The 23,370-nt window shown below is 47.3% G+C and overlaps 2 protein-coding genes across 2 annotated transcripts; both read right to left on the reverse strand.

Moving 5' to 3' along the window:
- Positions 1–102: 102 nt before the first annotated feature.
- Positions 103–5,724, reverse strand: LOC127603771 (gasdermin-E-like). Its single transcript, XM_052070374.1, has 10 exons — positions 5,617–5,724; positions 4,389–4,607; positions 3,752–3,944; positions 3,456–3,633; positions 3,033–3,153; positions 2,392–2,529; positions 1,613–1,734; positions 1,421–1,541; positions 1,268–1,338; positions 103–1,020 (listed from the first exon to the last, which is right to left on the reverse strand). Exons 2-10 carry the CDS (start codon positions 4,597–4,599, stop codon positions 763–765), a joined length of 1,413 nt encoding a protein of 470 aa, XP_051926334.1. The 5' UTR covers positions 4,600–4,607; positions 5,617–5,724; the 3' UTR covers positions 103–762.
- Positions 5,725–11,779: 6,055 nt separating this feature from the next.
- LOC127603749 (oxysterol-binding protein-related protein 3-like) lies at positions 11,780–21,764 on the reverse strand. The gene is made up of 22 exons (XM_052070339.1): positions 21,603–21,764; positions 18,263–18,409; positions 17,994–18,110; positions 17,763–17,816; positions 17,568–17,681; positions 17,343–17,477; positions 17,164–17,254; positions 16,921–17,024; positions 16,740–16,826; positions 16,509–16,644; positions 16,300–16,424; positions 16,064–16,195; positions 15,335–15,428; positions 14,770–15,005; positions 14,560–14,697; positions 14,254–14,317; positions 14,036–14,114; positions 13,760–13,904; positions 13,270–13,414; positions 13,057–13,183; positions 12,845–12,967; positions 11,780–12,441 (listed from the first exon to the last, which is right to left on the reverse strand). The coding sequence occupies exons 2-22, from the start codon at positions 18,323–18,325 to the stop codon at positions 12,345–12,347; spliced, it is 2,406 nt and encodes an 801-aa protein (XP_051926299.1). The 5' UTR covers positions 18,326–18,409; positions 21,603–21,764; the 3' UTR covers positions 11,780–12,344.
- Between the last annotated feature and the right edge of the window lie 1,606 nt (positions 21,765–23,370).

Raw genomic sequence — 23,370 nt, forward strand, 5'->3', positions numbered from 1 at the left:
GTCAAGAAATAACAAGATACTATTTCGCCACCAAATATGACTTCAGTGGTCTTTCCTTTAAAATTCCAATCTCTGTACTTAACCGAGAACGATCCCATAAAGTTCTTTCAGTCAATAAAAGATGAATAAAAATAGATGTAAAAACATTTTTTCACGACCGACCTCCTTCATGTTTACCACAATAACAGTGACACGTTATCGAAATACAATAATTTCTTCCATTCAAAATATATATCTACATATAAATAAACATGATAGTCCGCGATTCCCAGCCACATTAGTGTGTTGTGAGAAATCATCAGGTAAAAGTGGTCTGATAATTATCATTGCCGACAAAAACGTAACTTTGTTCATCAACCCAAGCCAGACAGCGACATATTGCGACAGCCAGGTGTATTAAATGCTCCACCACAAGATGGCGCAAAGGACCGTTAACCTGTGTATTCACCAGCTGCTATTCGTGTAGCATAATGTCAAGATATTAATCAATACCTTCTGAGTTAAATCTAAATATAAACTGCTCCAGATGACGTACGTGGCGCGGTTGTACATATATATATATATTTATATATATGTTACTCGTGGCGCAGTTGTACATACTGTGTATATATATATATTTATAAATATGTTACTGCTGAAAAATATGAAATAAAATATGTGTCTTGGATTAATACTCAATAACGGTTGGGAAACACTGTTGTAGTCTGTAAATGCAAGAACACAAATACTGAGTACGGGTACCTTTTACAATAGTGCGAGAACCTAGACCACACAGGAAAATAATTCCTGTTTTTGTCCACTGCACAGCAGGGACATTCCATACGCGCTGAGGCAGAGGACCAAGAATTGGATTTGACTTTTTACTCCCTTCTCCCACCACAGCTGGTCGCCGTCTACGCTGATGGTCACGCCAATGGAGCCGAGAAGCTTCTTTGCTTGCTGGAAAGTTTGCTCTTCCCGCATCGGAGTAGGAAGACACTCGAGGGAGAGGGCACGGCCGCTCTCCTTCATCATGTTCAACTAGAACGAAGGGAGATGGATAACGGGGAATTTTGATCACCCTCTCGGGTTAAAAAGATGGCGATGAGCCTCACAAAAATGGGCATATCACATGACTACATTAAATGCCTTTCAGCTTTTAAACATATTTAAAAACATGCCTGATAATGACTTCGCCACGGGGGTCAAAATTCTGGGAAACATAGTGAATAAAAGCTTCTTTTTTTGTCAGCGGACATGACGATGAGCAGGTCTTGAAACTACTCACCAGGATGCTGAAGGCCTTTATGAACTCGGGCTGACTGTCACACATGAGGCTCAAAGTTTTATCGGGGAGCTCTACAAAAGAAAAAAAAAAAGACCACATGTAAGACTGGAAAAAGCTTTTCGGGTATCTGTCCTTGAGGATGTCTCCTCTCACCTTCTAAGGCAGTGACCAAGAGATGAACAGCATGCAAGGAAGGAGAAGCGTTCTCGACAGAGTCTGGGAGCGTCTCCTGCCGAGTCGTGTCCGGTGTTCTGCCAACGCACAATTCCTCAAGCTGAAAGAGACGAAAGACAAGATTTGGAATTCAAATCGTCACGGGTGGTCGCGTTGTGAAAGTTTGCTGACCGCACACTGCAGATGCGACAGAGTCACTCTGTCCCTCAGGATATCTTGCAGTTTGCAATACAAGGCCCATCGAGTTGATGGGGGAAGCGCGGCTAGTGGAGAGAGGTCTTCCACGGGAGCTCCTACAAAGGAATGACAGTGGTAAATCACTCAAATTGCAGCCTACTCCACATTCCAAAAAAGGGAAAGAGGCCGCTTCCCGTTTAGTCGCCTCACAACCAGCAACACAAATGGCAAGCGTGAGCTGGGACGTTCTCCTCTCTGAACGCTGCATAAAATAAGTGCAGAGTGAAAGCCCAAAATTTTGGGTCATATTTGTACAAACAGTCGGTATGACTTTAACCCCTTTCACGCACCAATCATGATAACCTTCAAAATGATAACACGATAAGCCGTCCACTGTAGTAACCGTTGTCCCTGAAAGGTTCAATTAGACCTTAACCTGACATGTTTTTCCATTCTGCTGAAATACTTACAGAAGAAAAATTAATGCCAGGACTTCCCGCACGGATAAAATCTGAAGTGCGGATCGTTCATATGTTTTACATTTCTTTGGGTTACTTTCAGTTGGACTTTCCCTTGTAATTTGAGAAGAAACACCAGTTCCTTGAAGAAAAACCCCCAATAGTCATTCATAATTTGTCCTAATGGGGAGAAAGGGGAACCAGCAAGAATTAATAGATGTAATTCTGAGTTTCACTTCACTTCCAAAACAATGACGAGTGAACATTGTAAGAGGATGGTGAAAGGCGTAGAAAGACTTCTCCTCGGACACACACCATTTTGTTGCGGTGATTCTTCCAGAATATTCCCATCAAAGCACCTCCCGTCCACGACGTCTATATCGTCTTGAGAGGACCACGACCTCACCTTGTCGGCCTCAAAGCCTCCGATTAGTCCAGGCTGGAGGCATATCTCTGAAATGACGTATGCAGGTCATTACGGGACGGATGAACAGTTTACACCATGTCACAAAAAATAAATAAAGTGTCGATCACGCAAAAGAAAATAAGAATGTCATTCCAGCTGTTCCAAGCGTTTCTGGGAACGACTTTATCTTTCCAAGAATGGAGAAGTGGCATTCACTGTCATGTTTCAGTTTGTGACCAACAGGTGGCACTGTAGGGCTCTCCCTGAATCTGCACACCTCTTGGTCGTTATGGAATTTGTAGTATAAAAGGACCCCCGCCCGACCACTCATTGTTTTAGTGCTGTCAGATTTGTTTCAGTCATGTTTCGGTCACTGTTATGTTTTAGCTTCACTCATGATTTTGGTTTGATACTTTGGACTGTTTGTTTTGGATTTAGCTTTCTCTGTTTGAATACAATTTGTCAAGTGCACCCTGCTCGTCCCTTTTGCCTGCTTTTTGGGGTCCACCACCACCTCGCAACATGACATTCACGACCGTTACACACTCACTGAAGTGTCCGTCTTTTTCAATGTTAAGTTCCAGGACGCTATACGCAATGACGACATCAGACGGGATTTCCAAACAGACATCCATGTTCGCCTCTATGTCGTTGCTCTCCTTGATGCAGACCTGAAATGAGATACACGCACTCACTATGAACTCCTTCGCGCCCAAAGACGTTTTTTAAACGTCTTTTCAGACTTGGTCTAGAATTGGCTGGTACCGAACGAGTTAACAAAATTCCTTCACAGCTGCAATCTTGTCGTATAACTTTAAATCGACATTCCGTTACCCTCAGAGGACGTGGGGCCGCACATATTGAGCATAACAAAAACCGCCACTGCTCTTACCCCATGCAGATTGCGAACACGAGGCTAGACAAGACTATGGCACAAGTCCTCTAACTGTCCTCCGATGCACAAGACACTCACCTTAACGTTGGCCCCCAGCTTGCCCAACAGTCCCACCATGGCGTGCAAGGCACACTGCTCCTTTTTGGTCTGGGTGACAGTGCAGGCGGCGGTGGTGAGGATCCTCTCTTTGACAACGGCCAGGATGTCGGATCGCTTCTCGAGCTGCTGCACCAACACGTGCTCCATGTCAACCAGCCTGGTTCCAAAGGAGAGATGAATGCGTAACTCTACGCAATGGAGATAGCCGCAGTAACAAAACACCACTGAATGTAGGCGTCGGTGTCGATTGTTCCATATCAGGAATTATTTAGTACCTCTTGTTGGAGTCCTGTAACAACTTGTTCACATCCACTTCCTCTTTCTTCAGCATGCCGAAATCCGATTGGAGTTTAGATGAGCCCACAGCCTCGACTTTTACGCCGACAGAAGCAGCTTCCGTGTCCAACTTGCCAGCGAGTTTGTTTCCAAAAATGCCCATGTAGGTCACAAATTCTTTCTTGGACACAACTGGAAACGGGCATCAACGTGAGGCGTTAGTACATCCTGAAATTCGAACCGTACGGTCACATGACCCTAGGTCGTTTCGCGTACAATGATTTATGTACGGTGCATTTTCGGGAAAAATATGCAGCACAAAAGTCCAGTTGTCACTAACTTAAGGAGTAACTCTGCATGTGTTTTCCTCTTTCTTTGCCGTTTTTTTTTGTTAAAAAAAGAGCAGACATCTAAAAGGAGTATAAAGGGGAACATGAGAACAGAGGAAAATAGTGTTTGGGCGCACAGCTCTAAATCCGGACTGGGCTTTGTACTGTAAAAACCTAAAAAAAAAAAACAATCCACTTCGTTCAGATCAATAAGATATATCAGGAGAGCGAACGATGACCTGCGCTATTAGGTACTGTACTTTTAATGTCAAGAAATAAACACAATCATCCAGCAAGACTTACATACCAGGCGTAAGCCCCTTTTCGCCCAGCAACAAATCGTTGAGCTTGAAATCTGTCGGCCGGTATTTGGGCCTCTGCCAGAACCAGACACGCTTGCGTTTGACCACCAGAGCCATCGGAAGCAGCTTGGAAGAGTCATTCATGCGGGACACGTGGATGAGGCTTCCCTCCGGGTCAACCTGACGGACAAAGTTGGCAGTGGCCTTGGAAAACATGGCTGCAACTGTGGGGAAGAAAAAGAACACACGAGAGCTGAGGACAATTTGGAGTCTTCCCCCCTGCCCCTAAACATTCCCATAAAAGTAAAAAAAAAAAAAGACAATTCAATCAAACCCTGTGCGAGTAGGCCATAAAAATTGACATGCGTCAGTGTCCTCCAATGAGCGGTCCACACAAAGTTCCCGGTTATTAATACAGTCCGATAAAACACACATGCGCAGGACTTCTTCAAGCTCGGATTTCAAAGGACAATATGTTAAAAAAAAAAAGGTCAGCTGAAGTGGGTTTGAGCTCCATGACTTTGCCGTTAGAACGGTAAAGGCGAAGAACAGAAAGTCTTTCCCGCTGGAGGTTAAGCAAATACTGTCATCTATTCCCACACGAATCCTCAGAATGTACCTTCTTACTTTCCAACCAAATGTGCCTGCTTTTGTCACGCCCATCCAGCACACAGAACTAATTCATGTTGTTTGACTAAAGTCGTGACTCGTAAACTTCAACTATTAAGATGCTGCACATGGCACACTTGCGTGCTGTTCGATTGTGTTGCATAACATTGAAAGCTGCTGTAATTGGTTGATGTTTTTAAAGATGTGGAGCAAGTCAGGGAAGTCCCCCACTCACTCAAAGCCCATGCAGGTTAAAAAAAATAATAATAATAAAAAAACACCCGCCGCTGCATGATGACATATTTTCATCTGAGAAATCAGTTCCGGTCCATACAGTTCTTAACGATTCTCTTTCAAATGCGAACACTGAATCGAATCATTAGATTAGAAGCACAATAAGTTGAAAGTGACATAAAAAATGCGCTTGACTACATTCCTCAAGTCCGGCAACATACACGCGCCTCGCGCGAACCACCGCGGTCCAAAGCGAATCTCATGACTTGGATTTTCAAAATAAAATTACATAAGACGCCCTCGACGAAAGTGAGACATGAATCTAAGGCCACCAATGTAGCGTTTGCCTCACGCAAAGGAAGCTTAAAGTAGTACATATCGATGACTTACCTTGCCAGGAGGTTGTGACGTCGCCGTTCGAGCCCCGCGATGACGTTGTTACCGAAGTCAATGTCACCGAGGCGGGCGAATACTATACTAGATGTTGTGCCTCCTCCCACTGGCACTCTCAGCTGGACTCAATTTCACAGGCAGCTTCGCGTGTTTCCAAGACAAGAGCCGCCCTTGCCTCAATCAAATTCTAAAACCGCATAAAGGAAATACTGAACGTGATGCAATGTATGACATTGTCGGGGATTTTTGTGGTTCGGCTAGTAAATTTGTCACAAAGAAATGGGGCACACACACAAGTGTAACTTCTGAGCTCACAAAGCCCACTAACCAGCCTGTGAACCACGCAAAACGTTTCTTCAAATATTCTCATCCTATTCTCTTCTGTTGCCGTGGAGAAGTATATTGATCCATAAAACCAAATAACTGTAGGAGACAAATTCAGTCCAATGCCTCCACGTGAGGCACACCTCTTAGAAGAATCTGATGAAAAGCGGCAACTAGAAATGTTCTTCTAACGTAGTTGCATAATAGATATCCGAGAACAATACCCATGCATGCGCAATCATGCAACGCCGTCCTCCCTAAAACCACAATCGAGACGGGTATACTGATTTGTCACGTTGTGTCACGTTCTGTCCGAAGCGATAACTATCGCTTCGTGCAGAACAATGAAAATAAAGAATTGGATCCCCGGAAAACAGACACGAAAGAACCTTGTCAAAACAAAGAGTGTCTTTAATGACAAAAACAGAAAGAGCCCGACAGGGAAAAAACGGTAACACAAAACGCTGGTCAAATAAGGACCAGGGGAGAAATAAGGAAACAACCGAAAACGCTCGCCGAAAAAACAAGGTGCGAGGAACTACTGAATAGGCAATATAAGAGAGTACAATTTAGTGACTAATCGCGAATGGCAAGAGTAAAGGCCGCAAGGCAAGAAGGCAACGAGTAATCTATAATCGAGGAGTTAGCACGAGAGAGCAATGGCACGGCGTGGAATTCTCCGGCAGCGAGATGACTGTCGGAGTCTCTTAATAAAAGAGGGTAATCAGCCCGAAATTACGGACAGGTGCGCGGATGGCGGGGGAGAAAACCCGCCACCTGCTGGCGGACACGCGACGTGACAGTACCCCCCCCTCAATGGACGCCTCCCGGCGGACTACCCGGCTTGGATGGATGTGCAGCGTGGAAGTCGCGCAAGAGGGACGGATCAAGGATCCAGGAGCGAGGCACCCACTGCCGCTCCTCAGGCCCGTAGCCCTCCCAGTCGACCAGATACTGGAACCCCTTTCCCCTGCGCCGAGAGTCCAGGATGGCACGAACCGTGTACACCGGGTCACCGTCGACGACCCGCGGAGGTGGCGGCGGCGTGGGAGGAGGAGCCAAGTCACTGGGAGACACGGGTTTGAGAAGGGAGACGTGGAAGACGGGGTGAACCTTCATGGTGGGCGGTAGCCGGAGCCTGACTGCAGCTGGACTGATGACGGCCTCGACCTCGAACGGTCCAGTAAATCGGGGTCCCAGTTTCGCAGACGTGCCGGCCAGCCGAAGATCCCTCGTCGCCAACCACACCTTCTGTCCTACCACGTATGAAGGAGCCGGGCGCCGGCGACGATCCGCGATCCGCTGGTTCCTGGCCGCCGTGCGGGACAACGCAGCCCGGGCCTCCTTCCACACGCGATGGGCCCGCTTGAGGTGGTGCTGCACAGAGGGGACCTCCACCTGCCCCTCCTGGGACGGGAACAGCGGCGGCTGGTACCCGTAGGCGGCCATGAAGGGGGACCTACCGGTGGCAGAAGAGACGAGGGTGTTGTGCGCGTACTCCACCCAGGGTAAGTGGTCGACCCAGGACGAGGGACGGTGAAGGCACACACAGCGGAGGGCCGCCCCCAGATCCTGGTTGGCACGCTCGGCTTGTCCATTGGACTGGGGGTGGTACCCCGAGGTCAGACTGGCAGTGGCCCCGAGGGACCGGCAGAACTGCTTCCAGACGCGGGATACGAACTGGGGCCCCCGGTCCGAGACAATGTCCAGTGGAATGCCGTGGAGACGGAAGACGTGTTCGACTAGGAGGTCGGCGGTCTCCAGCGCCGACGGCAACCTGGACAAAGGAACAAAATGAGCCGCCTTGGAGAAGCGGTCCACGATCGTGAGTACGACAGTTCGACCCCGGGAAGGCGGGAGACCCGTGACGAAGTCCAGGGCGATGTGGGACCACGGGCGAGGAGGAATGGGCAACGGCTGGAGCAGTCCCGCCGGCGGCTGATGGGACGACTTGCCGCAGGCGCAGGAGGTGCAGGCCTTGATGAACTCCGTCACGTCGTTGCGGAGCTCCGGCCACCAGAAACGCTGGGCGACGAGTTGCACAGTCCGGTTCACCCCGGGATGACACGCCACCTTGGACCCATGTCCCCACTGCAGAACTTCAGATCGTAAGGAGGGAGGTACGAATAGCCTCCCTGCTGGGCACTCCTTCGGCACCTGAACCCCCTCCAGGGCTGCCTGGATCCGCTGCTCAACCTCCCACTGGACGGCCCCCACGACGCACCGGGTCGGGAGGATGGTCTCCGGGGATCGATCCCTCCCCGCAGGCTCGTGGAGACGGGAGAGGGCGTCGGGCTTGGTGTTCTTAGACCCGGGAGAGTAGGTGAGGATAAAGTCAAACCTGGTGAGGAAGAGGGCCCACCGGGCCTGACGGGCGTTCAGTCTTTTGGCGGAGCGAAGGTAGGCGAGGTTCTTATGATCTGTGTAGACCGTGAAGGGTTCCTTTGCCCCCTCGAGCCAGTGCCGCCACTCCTGCAAGGCGGTCACAACTGCCAACAGTTCACGGTTGCCCACGTCGTAATTGGACTCGGCGGCACTGAGTCGACGGGAGAAAAAGGCGCAGGGGTGCAACTTCTGGTCGACCGGAGAGCGCTGGGACAGCACAGCCCCCACCCCCGAATCCGAGGCGTCCACCTCCACGATAAAGGGGAGATCAGGATCAGGGTGCAGTAGTACGGGGGGACTGGTGAACGCCGCCTTCAGGTTTGCGAACGCCGCATCCGCGGTCGGATCCCACTTAAATGGGGTTTTAATGGACGTAAGGCGGGTTAAGGGGAGCGCCTTCTGACTATAACCGCGGATGAAGCGTCGGTAGAAGTTGGCGAACCCCAGAAAGCGCTGCAGTTCCTTGCGATTGGTTGGAACCGGCCAGTTAGTGACGGCACGCGTCTTAATGGGGTCCGCCCTTAACCTGCCCTGTTCAATAATGAACCCTAGGAAGGAGATGACGGGAACATGGAATTCACACTTTTCTGCCTTGACGAAGAGCCGGTTCTCCAGTAGACGTTGTAGCACCAGCCTAACGTGTTGCTGGTGCTCGTGTAATGACCGGGAAAAAATTAAAATATCGTCAAGGTAAACGAAACAAAAGATGTTAATCATGTCCCTTAGCACATCATTGATTAGGTTTTGGAAAACGGCAGGGGCGTTGGTGAGCCCAAAAGGCATAACCAAGTATTCAAAATGACCCAGAGGGGTCTTAAAAGCCGTCTTCCACTCGTCACCCTCCCGGATGCGAACCAAGTGGTAAGCGCTGCGCAAGTCTAATTTGGAGAAAATGGTGGCTGACTGTAATGGGGCGAAGGCGGAGTCCAGCAAGGGTAGCGGGTATCTATTCTTAATAGTTATCTCGTTTAAACCCCGATAATCTACGCAGGGTCGCAGGGTCTTGTCTTTTTTCCCTACGAAGAAAAAACCCGCCCCTAACGGTGAACGCGATGGTCTAATAAGACCTGCGGCGAGCGAGCTGTTGATGTACTCCGTCAATGCCTCGCGCTCGGGTTGGGACACCTGATACAGCCGCGAGGTCGGCAACGGAGCGCCCGCCTGCAGGTCTATAGCACAATCGTAGGGGCGGTGTGGAGGCAAAGAGTGGGCACGATCCTCGCTGAACACCTCCTTTAGATCCCGATAGCAATCCGGCACTCCGTCAAGGCAGATCTCCTCGGGGGGTGTGACACGTTCATGCCTCCCGACGGCCGATTGCAGACAGTGCTGGTAACAGTACTGGCTCCAGCTGTCTATCGCTGGGCGCGCCCAGGAAATCACGGGATTGTGTGTCTTGAGCCAGGGTAACCCGAGAACGATCGGGGCGTTGCGAGACCGCATTAAGTAAAAACGACGATGTTCGACATGGTTGCCGGACAGTAGAAGTTTCAACGGCTCCGTCCTATGCGTAACTACCGCCAGGAGACGCCCATCAAGATCACAAACCCGCTTCCTATCTATCAGCTTCTCCACGGAACAACCCAGCTCGGAAGCGAGATCGGTGTCCATTATGCAGTCATCTGCCCCCGAGTCTACCAGAGCCCGAACCCGCCACGACCGGGACCCCCCTAATATCTCCCCCTCGAGTTCGAGTCTGTTGGGGTGACCAGGCCGCGAGTCGACTCGCCTAGACTCGAAGGGAGGCGCGCGCGGTCGTGACTCACAGTACTCCTGGTGGGCAGGGGGTGACGGCCCCGGATGGCTGGTTGCGGCGTGAGGAGATGGTGGAACGCCGTCAGTCGTCGCTCGATCGCTGAAACGACGCTTTCCTTCCTCCGCACCAGCGTCCCTGCCTCCCAGCTGCACCTGTTCCTCCGTGGGTGTTCGTCGGAACTGGGGCCGCTCACCCCCACGCTCCCGGCTTCGCTCCCTCAGGCGATTGTCCATGAGGAGGGAGAGGTCGATTAATTCCTCCAGGTTGGTGCTGTGGTCGCGGGTCGCCAGCTCGTCCTTGAGTTGAGGGTTTAGTCCACGGCGAAATAGGCCACACAGCGCCCGATCATCGTATCCACTCTGGGCGGCCAGGATCCGGAACTCGATGGAGTAGTCCGCTACCGATCGCTCCCCCTGGTGGATGGCGAGTAACCGGCCCTCTGCCTCTCTGCCCCGCACGGGATGATGGAACACCCGGCGGAACGCAGCCACGAAGTCGGGGAACGAAGTACGGAGATTCGGCTTGGCGTCACTTGTCGCAATCGCCCACGATGCTGCCGGACCTGTTAACAGACTCATGACATAAGCCACCTTGGCGGCGTCATTAGCATAGGCAGACGGCTGTTGATCAAAAATGAGAGAGCACTGGTGGAGGAAGTGTCCACACTGCCCGTGCTCGCCCCCGTAGCGAGGGGGGTGTGGAAGCGATGGCTCCCTCGTCATAATGGGATATGAGGGGGGCGCTTCGGGAATGATAGAACGAACCCCGGGGGGAGATGGTCTCCGCTCTTCCACCCGGACCAACCGAGGTTCTAAATCATCGGACCGATGAGCCAGCATGGAGACCGCGCCACGGAGTTCCCTAATGGCTTGGCCCTGCTGACTCATCTGTTGCTCTTGTCGGGAAAGAGCGGACAAAATTCTTTCGATGTCTGCGGGATCCATGGTGGCCGGAGAATTCTGTCACGTTCTGTCCGAAGCGATAACTATCGCTTCGTGCAGAACAATGAAAATAAAGAATTGGATCCCCGGAAAACAGACACGAAAGAACCTTGTCAAAACAAAGAGTGTCTTTAATGACAAAAACAGAAAGAGCCCGACAGGGAAAAAACGGTAACACAAAACGCTGGTCAAATAAGGACCAGGGGAGAAATAAGGAAACAACCGAAAACGCTCGCCGAAAAAACAAGGTGCGAGGAACTACTGAATAGGCAATATAAGAGAGTACAATTTAGTGACTAATCGCGAATGGCAAGAGTAAAGGCCGCAAGGCAAGAAGGCAACGAGTAATCTATAATCGAGGAGTTAGCACGAGAGAGCAATGGCACGGCGTGGAATTCTCCGGCAGCGAGATGACTGTCGGAGTCTCTTAATAAAAGAGGGTAATCAGCCCGAAATTACGGACAGGTGCGCGGATGGCGGGGGAGAAAACCCGCCACCTGCTGGCGGACACGCGACGTGACACGTTGTCGTTTGTAAAACTCTTTGAAGCTGCGCCAGTCGACCCAGAATAGATGTACGTTTGTTGAGAAATATACTTGCAAATATATTTCAGTCACGGAGTGTCCCCCGTCACCCTGGAAGAGTCGTCATGTTGTCTTTCAGGATGTTGTATGAGTGCAGTGATCCGAAAGCAAATTGTTCCGATCTTACATGGAGTTGGATCTATTTGAAATAAACCAACCAAAAGCTCTAGAAAGTTGTCGATCTATAGTGTTATTTATTACCACTTTCGAAGCACCAGCGCCTTTTTTTTTTGTTGAGATTCCCGTCCATCCAGAGTATGAAGAGCTGGAGGATATCACAGAGCCAAAGTCGCTCGGGAACTGCTGATCCGCTCCTGTAATTCTGTACTTTTTTTTTTTAAACAGTTCTGTGGTTTTTCCTCTTCCCTTGACCCGTGATATTTGAAAGTCTTTTTTGGGAAACGTAACTGCAACAGCAGTTGAATGTGTGCAGCATTGCAGTAAAAGGCACTTTGGTAAAAGGTGATCCATAAATCTCTGTTATGCAGTATACCTTGAGTCCACACAAACAAAAATGTAAATAAGAATAGAAATCAGACAATCATGTACAGGATAAAGAAGGTGGTGAAATCGGAAAAGAGTCTGCTGGCTCTTAAAAAAGGGCACAGGAAGTCCATGTTGGTTTTTGGTTACTGTGACATGAATCAGGGCCACTTGAACTCCAGCCCCACTTATTTTTCGACTTCCGTTTTTTGATAATTTCTAGTCGAGTGGAGTGCCAGTTGATTTGACAGGTCACCACAGCACAGGAAAGTCCACTTTAGTGAAACCGGGGTCTCTACGTAACTCCCAGTACGAGTTGTTGCTCACCCATGTGTCATCTTCTGACTTTCTGTGAACACAATAGAAGCAAAAAAAAAAAGTCCTTGTTGTCAATCTGTTGTTGCCCACACATGATTAGAAATAACATTTCAGCAACAGCGACAGCGTCACTTCGCTCCACTGTCCTCGCCCTACGCCAACCGTCTGATGGTCCAGCTGCTAGCGGCAATCGGAATAGCAGCTATTGTCATCCCAAGCCATCTTATTTTCATACTGACTGGTGCAGATGTTTGAGGACTGTCGCCTTGTTGGCCAAACATTTCATTGCTGATGGGCGAATGAAAATAACGGGGCTCAAGGAGTATGCAGACTCTCACTTGTGATACAGTAGCACGGGTATATGTTATCTCTTAGTCATGTGGGTGAAGAAAGACACACGTCCGATTGTACACGCAAGGACAGCGGCGGCATACTTGAAGAAGCATGGTCGGTGGGTCATGTTGTTGTCCTCCAGCACTTTCCTCCTCTCCCTCTGCAGCTGTTCTATCCTCTGCTTCTGTTCTTCGGCTCCTTCCACATTTCCCTCCTCCAAGAGCCTGAACAAAGAGGCCAAAGGAAGTTCGACATCACTCACTTAGTGTCTTGAAGGAGAAAGAAAAAAATGTATTTAAAAAAAAATGGCAACCTTTGGTCCAATCGGAAGCGTGTGTCTGTAGGGGGCAGTAGAGGTCTGATGGTGGGATCCAACTCGTTTAACTGCATTGCAAACTGAGTGAAGCCATAGTACTGTTCCTGGTCCACCGGCATGGGATCTACAGAAACAAATCCGTAGATATTGCATGATGTCAGTGTAAGGTGCAAGTAACGCTTCCTTTTTGTAAAATGGCCCTTGACTCACTTGCTCTCCAGATGCACGTGGCAGAAGGCGGGTGGCCCTGGAAAATGGACTCGTGCCATTTCCCAAAAATGGAGTGCACAACCTGTCCGTTGGAATCGGTCACCACGCCCTCGATCTCATTGACGGAGGAGCTCCACGATTTCGCCTGAAAGAGATAAAAGGACAACTAAATGCAAAATCAAAGACTTCTATCATGGTACTGTCGTAACTCTACAAATTAATCCACGAAAGGATTTGATTTCAGGCTGACTAAAACTTTTTTTTGTAATTCCTTCTCTGGTCAACAGATGGTGCTGTGCTCTTAATAGTGAATGAAAGGTGTTGCAAAGAGGGAAAGTCTGAAAATAAATGTTCCAATAGTCATGTTTTGATAAAACGAAATAAAATGAGGTCATCTCTTATTACTACTTTTTTAAAAAAAATAAAGAGTGTAAGAACATTGACTGAGACTAACTAATAAATCAAAAGGAATCACTCTGTCGCGTCTGACCTTGACAAATGTGACTTTACACTCGCAAGTGTTACTGTTGACATTTTTGATGGTCATCTCTCCATAGTGTTCAATCCAACGCTGCCCACTGAGGATGTTATGGATGCAGGATGTCACTTTGTTCCATTCATAATGGTCCCCAAACCTACCAAACACAATACAGTTGTCATTTTCAAAAGTTGGGGAAGTTATCAAGTTCAATCAACAGAAGACCTCTCTACCCCGGGGACAAGACGGCGGTATTTATCACCCAAAAAAGTCAAGTGAATGACTTACAAAGGCAGCGTGACGTTGGTCGTACCGATTGGAACGATTTCCATGGATTTTCCCCAAAATTTATTTTTCAACCGAACATCTACAAAAGGAAGAAAACAAAATGTGTTAAGGGTTCACAAATCAAGCTGGAAAGATAATAATGAAATAAACATAACTGCTTCGGACGCACATTTTTAACATGACGGGAAGAAAAAAAAAAAAAGGTCCTTCATGCTCACCTTGCCAAAAAGAAAAGTTCTTTGAATCCGAGTGACATACTGACACAGGCGGGTGATGGCTCACCTGGGCAAATACAAAGAGGAAAATAATAGGGATTAAAAAAAAAAAAGCTAATTACTCGACTGTGTAACCTGTTAGGTGAATGCGTCAGAAAACAGGAAGAGGGTGCTGTTCCGAGAATGAGTCACCCGCCGCTTACCGATCTTTTCAAACGACTGTCGCGTCACGAGGGGAATGACTAAGCGATACTAGTGCGACATTCCAAAGTCACAATCAAACTTTGACGTTACCCGTGTCAAACCTACCTGTTCGCCGATAAACCTGAAGCCCTTGTCAGGTCTGTCACACTCGTAGGTTTCTCCTAAAACCGGATTGAAAGGCTTGCTTCCGGCTCGATAGTAGGAAGACGTGTATGCGGTAATCGCAAAGGTGGCAACGTAAACCTTTGTGGGAGAAGAAAGGCGTCATTAAATTTTACTCTTCACATTTCAAGAAGAAGCTCGGTCTCCTCTCACCATACGCTGGTAAGGGTTGGCGGTCTTGTTGGCCGTGTCCAGCAGCTGGCTGTACTCCAGCTCCTCGCACAACCTCTGCAGGGTGTTGAGTGGCTCGTTCAACTGGACCGGCATCGCCACTTTGGACAAGTCCTTCCCAATGTTGTTCCTGAGGATGTTCCACAGACTCACGCTGCAGGGGGGACTGGGAGCGGGCAGCGTGGTGCGACGACGAATCACAGAGCCGACGCTACTCACTGACGAGGGGAGGCGTTGAATGGAAAAAAAAAATTAAAATAAAGAAATAAAAATAAGGGAGGAAGAACCAGAAAACAACCGAGATGCTAAAAATATCGTTGCACTTTAAGTTTTTGATCCCAGACCAGAGCGAATTTGGCTTTCTCAAATTAACACGGCACTTTCCGGATTTGTTCCCATTTAATAAGAATCGATGCTATCGGTCTCTGAAAATAAACACGCAAGAGGAATTTGTCAGACTCCCAGATGGAAAGAGGGGATAAGCTTGCCTTGAACAGAATAGAAAGGTGGACTCGTACATACAAAGAGCGCCGCGGCTTTCGCGTACCTGAACCGTGTCTCTCGCTGCCCGCTCCGTTGCTGCAGGTATCCACGGAAATGCTGTCGCTCACGTCGCTGATGTACGAGTCGTCGTCAGACAGCTGGCGACGAGCGATCGTGAAAGGTCAGCAGGCGACCAGAATGAACAAAGAGAAACGTTTTCCACAAGAACACCGAATGACTCCGTACATTCAACTGTTGGACCACTGACGCCTCGGTTGAGGTTAAAGGTCATTTTTCCGAACTGTGCTTTACGGTGCTGCGACAATCAAAACATATTTCATGTGCCATCAGGCTCAGGCGATTCATAGAGCTTATTGATGAACGTGAATTTAGAGTTTAACGCACATCCTCACTGATTCGCAATGCTTGATTGATTTTCATCAAATCAATCAATCGGGCCTGTTCGAAAAACAGCTCACCCGTGATGGGACATTGTGATTTCCCGGGAATTGGGTGAGAGTGATCATTTGAAATGATCACATCTGTTTCCTTATCCTGATAAATCATTGCTGGTAGTTAGTAGATCAGTCGCCAAGCTGTAGCTCTCAGTTAAAAAAAATATATTTAAGAGTACGGTGACCCCTGCATGTTTTGATTGCATTTGCTTGAGATTTATCAATTCAAATTGGAAATTCCAAAAAAAAAAGAAGTGATTTGCCAGTGAAGAATAAAACGGTCTTTTGAAAAGACCAGCGTTGAAAGGAGAATGTTTCCGAAGTCGATCGAGCATCACCTCATTCTCAGAGGAGGACGAGGAGAGGAGGTACTCCTGCGCATCGTAGAACTCCGAGATCGACTCGGCGATTGACGCTTTGCTTTCATTTGATGCCTGGTGGACCAAAGGATGACTTTCGTCCGGACAATCCTGGTCGGGTGATAAAAGTCGACAGAGCGAATTATTACAGGTTGTGGTTATGGAGCAATCACATGAGCGCAAGGGGGGGGGGGGGGGGGGGGCGTGTCACTCACTGAGCCGTAGGCGGTCTTTAAGGCCGTAACTTGCAACGGTTGGGGAGCTTGCATTTCGATACTTTGCCTTAATCTCTCCCTTTCTGCTGACAGGGAACTATACGCTGATTTGAGCGTGCTGTGGACTGGAGAGGAATAAATTTTAAAAAAAAGGTATTTAAAATGACACACATGACATCACGGGAGAAAAATGTCATCAACAGACTCACTGCTGTTAGCTAGCCTGTTGAAGTTGTCTTGCAGGCGAGAAACGTCAACGGGGGAGTCCGGAGATTCCGGAAAGACCTCTTGACTGTTTGGCTCCATCGTTGTGAGATTGGGATTGGAGGCGTTATTTGGAGGCATCTTAGTGGCGAAAAGAAGAAAGAAAATACGCGGCAGCATGAAAGCCAGTCCTGCCAAATGAATCGGCGAAAAAATACGTCGTATAAATACAGTACCTGTGTTGTTACTTTGCTGTTTTTGCCATTCTTGCTTCGCCATTTCTTTGTCTTCTTCTCTTTCTTTGAGATATCAGAAGTCGATGCCTGCGGTGACATAAGAAAATGACGTCTGTCGAGTGCCCGCACGCAATCCAAAATTTCATCTCGGCTGCACAAAGAGTGAACGCGGCGTGCTGACTTGGAGTGCGTTGATAGACGACGCAGAGTATGTGCGATGCATGACCTCCATGCTCCTCAGCAGCAGGTTGAGTTCCAGGAGGTGAGATTCACACTCTTCCAAGTCTAGGGAAAGAACATCATTTCCATGAGGGACCAAAGTTCCCGCGAGAAAAGAGAGTTCAGTCGAACCTCGGTTCAGAACGTTTTTGGGCCAGAGCGTGTGGCGTTCAAGTGCCAGGCTAGATAAAGGCGAAAAACAAACCTTTGGCACACTTGTTCATGTCCTCTGAGGAGTGAAGCCAAGAGCTGACCTTGGCCTGATGGATCGACATCTGCTTGGGGAGAGAACCCCTCTGCGCGCGAGGGCGATGAAATGAATTTAGCCCTTTGCTCATTCCGGATTTTCCGCAAATCAAACCGCACTGACGCAACTTGCAGTACCTTCCTTATGGAGCGAGGCGAGGATAAGGTGTGAGTGTGGTAGTGGTGAGGATACGAGGAAATCTCGTTCTGACGAAACACGCGGTGATGACGCAGCTTTGACACCCAGTCCTCAAACACCTCAGGAGACTTTGTCTGGGTGCCACAAATAAGAGTCGGGAATCGAACGATGGTCATAGGCGGCCCGTTTTGGATGAGTGTTTCGTGTGGATCAGCGACGGTTACCTTGAGGTGATAGATGTTATCCTCGGTGTCCAGGTCGATGCACATGGTTGACTTCTTGATCGCCATGACGGAAAGGCCGACATCGATGCAGCCGTGAATCTTTCCTTTTTTCAGCTGTCAGTTCAACAAAGTGTGCCTTAGCGTGCAAAAAAAAAAAAATGACAACAACAACAACAGTCCAAAGGAGATACTTACATCCGTGCCGTGCTTCGCATACTTCAGGATGCCTTTGTCCAACACGAAAAATCTCTGATCGGCATTGATGAGCGCAGACCAAAAAAAAAAAAAAAAAAAAAAAGGGCGGAGGTAGATTGAAAACACAGATTTGGCTTCACAACAATTATTTCATGTCATGCGTTGCGCTAAGACGCCCACATGATGAATTCTACGCTATGGGCCTCCAATCTTGTTTTATGAGGTGCTCACCTTATGCCATCCTTTCATTGGCCACTTCCTTCTCTTTAACAGGAAGCCCCGCTGTGGCTCAGGCTGCTGCATGACGGCAGGAGCCCCCCTGAGCCCCTCAACAATTTCCCAATTATCCTGCAAGGGGGACCGGGGAAAAACACATAGTAAATTTCCCCAGTGTGGGACAAATAAAGGATATCTTGATATCATAGCAGATGTTTGACAAAAACATTTCAACTGCAGCAAACTCATGTTGGGAAGGAAAAACGAGAGGAAAAAAAACTCACCTGGTTACTATCTTGCTTCGAAGAGCCACTACTGTCACTATGAGTTGGCGATGGCGACATCATCTTTGTCGTCGTCTCTTTTTTGGGCGTCAAGTCCAGCGCGGGGGATCACAGCGACCTTTGAAGGTCACGCAACGGAAGGCGGGGCTGCCGAGACAGGTTCAGAGAAACTCAGGTAAGGACAGAGCAGATGGGTTTCGCTCTTTTCATGTGCACGTGTAACCAGAAAGACTCCAAAATGGAAGCGATAAGATCCCCTCGTAAAAGTGCGATTATTTTAAGCAAGCAAGGATTTTAAAATTAGGGCGGATGAGTGTTCTCAGGTTAGGGGTTTAAATGTTGGCTGAGGCCTTCCTGTGTGGACATCCTGCCACTCTCCCTTAAAAATGCTTATTCCTGCCGCAAACGATTGTATTTTATTTTATTTTTTTTACTGGTAAATACTCCTCATCCTAGATGCTTCAGTTTGTTTTTTAGAACAATCCCGCTTCGAAACAAAGGCCGGTGAAAAGTGTGGCGTTCTTGTCGGTGATAATGCTTAGCTCGTGTTTACACGAGATGAGAAAAAGGAAAAAAAAAAAAATAAATCAGCTTCTCGCTGTGATATAACAGACATTCCTCACCTTGCCACGCATGCCCCAACCGGGCTGTGTTTGTTCATGCTTTTGTTGCAGAGCCGTGAGAGTTTGCTCGCCACACCCCGCGTGTGCACGATACTGTGAAGTGAATGCGAGAGACCTGTGCAACAAAATGCTTCCCAAAATGGCTGACAGGGACTGTTTGGGGTTTAGGTACATGGCGAATTGTGTAGAGTGCACTTAATAATAAGGCGCGGCTCCATGCAGCCTATGCAAACAGTGTCATGGTTAAAATAACGTGTGTGCTATTTTGCGCTATCTCGGGGGGGGGGGGGGGGGGGGCTCCCTGGCGGCCGTGCCTAGGGGGGTGAGTCATCAACAGGAAAGAATGTGCTTTGGTACACCATAGTAAGCGTGTCTAATGGCACATTGAAACCACACGCTGGGGCATGGACTCAAAACACAGACATAATAGAAACAACACACTTGAACAGTTTCACGTAGCGCAACAGAGTTTGCGGTTTATTTTCTATTGCTGGGTGGATGAGGCCTAAAGACAACTCTGACCCTCAGACAGAAAACCAGGTCAGAACTAAAACGTGAAACGGTAACATTAGCGGTCTGAAATATAATTGCGGTTCATCGGCAACTGCTAAACCCGCGTTATCCCGAAAAGAGTCAATCATTAATGACACAAACGATTGTAAATGATCCGTTAACGGCGCAAAGAGGTTATGTCAGCGGCAAAGTCACAAGGCAGACGTGAGGGAAGAAAGGTGTCGAGGTGAAGCAAAATTATGGTGTTTTTTTTTTTTTGGTAAAATGGGTGAAAGGGAAGAAGAGTCAATGCTAATGCGACCGGCTGAATGAATGAGCGTCAATCATGAATGACAATCGGGACTTTTGCAGTAATATTTTTCGTTCTGTCACGTGAGAACACATTGCAACTTTTCCCATCTCGATCGCCTTGCGGAAGCTTGACACGAGCTAAGTTCCAGCCTGAGAAAATGTGAGACTGGACTTTCCAGTCGTGAACGAGAGTGACATACACAGACGTCGTTTCACAACTACTACATCGGCCTTTGAGCATGTAGTCTCTACTAGTATACTGTACGGTCTTATTAAGACTGCACGAATACTGCGCATGGCGCGTACGCTGGATATTAACGATATTGAATAAATTCTCAAACAGCTATCCATAGCAGCACGAGATGCTGTCAAGCTGGATCGCCCGCAGTGGATTAGCATCGAAATGGACAGCAAAGAAGTCCTTGCAAATGGGTGACATTCCCTCCGGTAAACCTCCAGAATCTTGCGGCAAAGCTCCTTACGGGAATTATCCGATGAAAACTGCGCATGATCCTGTGATTATCAGACTGTGAAAGTAAAGTTGCTTTAAACCGACTCACAAGCACCCAAATTTTGTGACAAAACCATAGCAGCCGTTTTGTGGAAAACATATGGTGGCAGCAGCACTTAACAGCCCTTATCTGACCTTCTGACATCATGTCCGCATAGTCTAGCGCTGAGCGGGCATATTTTTAACACCATGCTTAACTTCAATTTAAAAGCCCATGATGGTTGAATAGAGACATCAGCAGCCTGCAATCGTTTGCAGACGATGTCATTTAGGATAACTTTCAAGCTTGATGTTACAGCTCATTGCTTTGGGAACAAAACATGAAGTACATCCCATGAGGCTACATGTCTTTTTTTGTTTTTTTTTGAGGGGTGCGCAGGGTGTGTGTGTGAAATAGCACTATTTGTACATGAGAGAGAAGCACCGGCTTAAATGAAGCAGGGAACACCATACACTGTAACAATTCGCATAAGGAAACACAATTAACAGAGTGGCATATTAATCAAGGCAGAATGTTTCACATCTTTTTAAGTACTGTAGGCGTGTACTGTAAAGAGTGACAAAATCATAAATCAGTAATATCAGCCAATCTGAATGGTGACACCCAAACACGTCATGGGGAAAAACACGTTGGCAGTACTGGGACTTCACCTGCTACCTTCTAGTTCACTCTATCAAATCCACCTCTAATGTGATACAGACCCAAATAGATTATGTACATTTCCGTTACAGATTTCATATTTGCCTAGGCAGGCATTTCAGTCAGACTAATATATATTTGGTTTGTTTTTAGTACTATTACTCAGCTTTTTTTTATCCCTATGAAATCAAAAAGCAGCATCGAGTACCTACATTTTCTGAGGGCATCGTCTTTTATTTCGAAAAATTAGTAGTGTATACACAGCGCATACAAAAAGCAAAAAGTGCCTAGTAAAAGACACCAATAACATTTTGAAATAAAGTCATTTTTTCTACGTTTCACCAATGACTTCGAAAAAGGCTTCGTATTCCTAGCAGTAATCGGGCAATTGTTAGACAGGCGGCAACGTCGATTATCTAAAATAGCTAATAAACATTCTTGAATGGAGACAAACTCCACAGGTGTCCAGTTTAAAACGTTCGGTTCCCACGGCGACCTGGCAACGCTGCAATTCGTCAGGAGTGAGAGAGTTCGATACTCCTGACTTCATCGTCGAATCGGTGCGCTCAAAGCATCGCTCGCAACTCAATCAATTCCCCATTTCGACGCGGTCCTGCTTTCAGACACTGGTTGGCCCACAAATGTCACGACAGTCTCATTAGTCATTCTATCGAAAGCGATGTTTTTATTCCTCCGTCAAAAACCCGATTACGACGCGGCGCTATTCAAAACGAGGGTTGACATGAATATGGAGATAGCTACCTGAGTTGGTGGTGTTAGTGGGGAGAAAAGAGGTGAAAACAACCGCGTCGCATCCCGGTTGCAGAGAGGTGAAGTACCTGTCCGGGAAGTCCTCCCGATTCCTCGCTTCATTGCTCGAAAACTACGGAAAGAGGCGGAGTTTGAGTGGCGTTTGGGTTGAGAGACGCTTGTGTTAGCCAATCACAAGCCGGCATCAAGACACGGGAGGCGAATGAGGAAGGTTTCACAAAAACAGACCGTTCGAATGACGTGGACAGAATTGCAATTTGCCGGTGGCGTTAATAAGGTGAAAGTTGAGCGTCAAAACAATGAACATTCGAGCTGTGTAAAGGGACACAAAATAAAAAACCATGCAGAGGTAGGAAACTCCAGTACCCATTGGCTCTACTAGAAGTAGAAGGACGGATACGTCTGGACCGCCCCCCCCCCCACAAAAGTAAAAATGAATTGTACTGTTAAAAAAATCTCTGCACACAAAGTTGAATCATTTTATTGTTTACCAGTCCTATGTAAAGTAACTGCAAGTGATACTGCGACAAAGTACACATCTCTTTTCAAATGGTAGTGGTAAAAGTTAAAAACTTGTCAGAAGAAAAATACCAGAGTACTTTTTAGTACAGTAATAACGTATTTGTACTTAATGACTTCTCAACTACAGTGACATCAATGTCACTATTTCTCTTCAGCACAAAATACTACACCGATGCATCAATAATTACTTGACATCTTTGTGCATTCTGTTTATTTCAAAGAGAGTAATTGTGTGGTACATCTGCGGGGAGAAAAAAAACACGTTTTACACTTGACTTGGCGCATTGCAAGACCTGCAGTTACATAACAGATTGTTTAGACAGTCTACAGTAAATGGTGGTTTCAACCAGACACAAGTGAGAAAGGTCTGTTTGCAGTGTATGAGAATAAGCAAATGGGGGTGAAGAGCTTCTGATGCGTACACCTCTATTTTCCTCGGAATGCCTTGCAGTTTAAGGTTTTGTTTATCCAACAAAAGAAATTTCCCTCTGCATGAGCACAAGGCTGTGCTCCCTCCCTGCTTGTGGTTGTTTCTTTAGCAACAAGGAAGTTGGATAATTAACATTCAAAGGGAGGAGAACATTTAGCAAAGTCTTTGCAGAAACTTGCGGAGATTCCATGGCTGAAGGTGTTTGGAATTTGAAAGTGTGTATTAGAGCATGTGCATTGGGTCTCATTTGAACATATACAGTACCTAATGTTGCCAATGATGAATGTTTGGAAAATAAAGAGAGATCATTTTCAAGAGGCATATCATTTAAGAACAACACATTTCCTTGTGAGCAGACTAAACAAGAGGCAACACACCCTCGATTTTGGCACGGACATAAATTTTGAACCACACCTGTCATGCATTCAGATGTGACAAGGCCTAATGCGTTAAGCCCACGATGTCTTTCAAACACTTTAACGTTGTGCAATTCAAAAAGCGAAAGAAGAGACAGAGTGGCTCATTAATAAAATAACAAAACGAAAGTGGATTCCTGAATAGCTATTATTTACATCTTCTATATCATATTTCTCTCACAAAGACACCTCCAACATGCATGATTGACAGTATGACAGCATCATGCCAAATGCTTACACACACACACAAAAAAATGCATACTAGAGAATATTGGAATGTTCTTCAGGGAAGAACAGATAACTCTTTATTGCCCGAATTGATCTCTTAAAAAAAATTCAAAATTTTTTTATTTGCAAATTTATCCCGGTTGGCGCCACGTGTGAAACTAGC

This window comes from Hippocampus zosterae, chromosome 7 (genome assembly GCF_025434085.1).
Source record: "Hippocampus zosterae strain Florida chromosome 7, ASM2543408v3, whole genome shotgun sequence".
In the NCBI taxonomy this organism is placed as follows: Eukaryota; Metazoa; Chordata; class Actinopteri; order Syngnathiformes; family Syngnathidae; genus Hippocampus; species Hippocampus zosterae.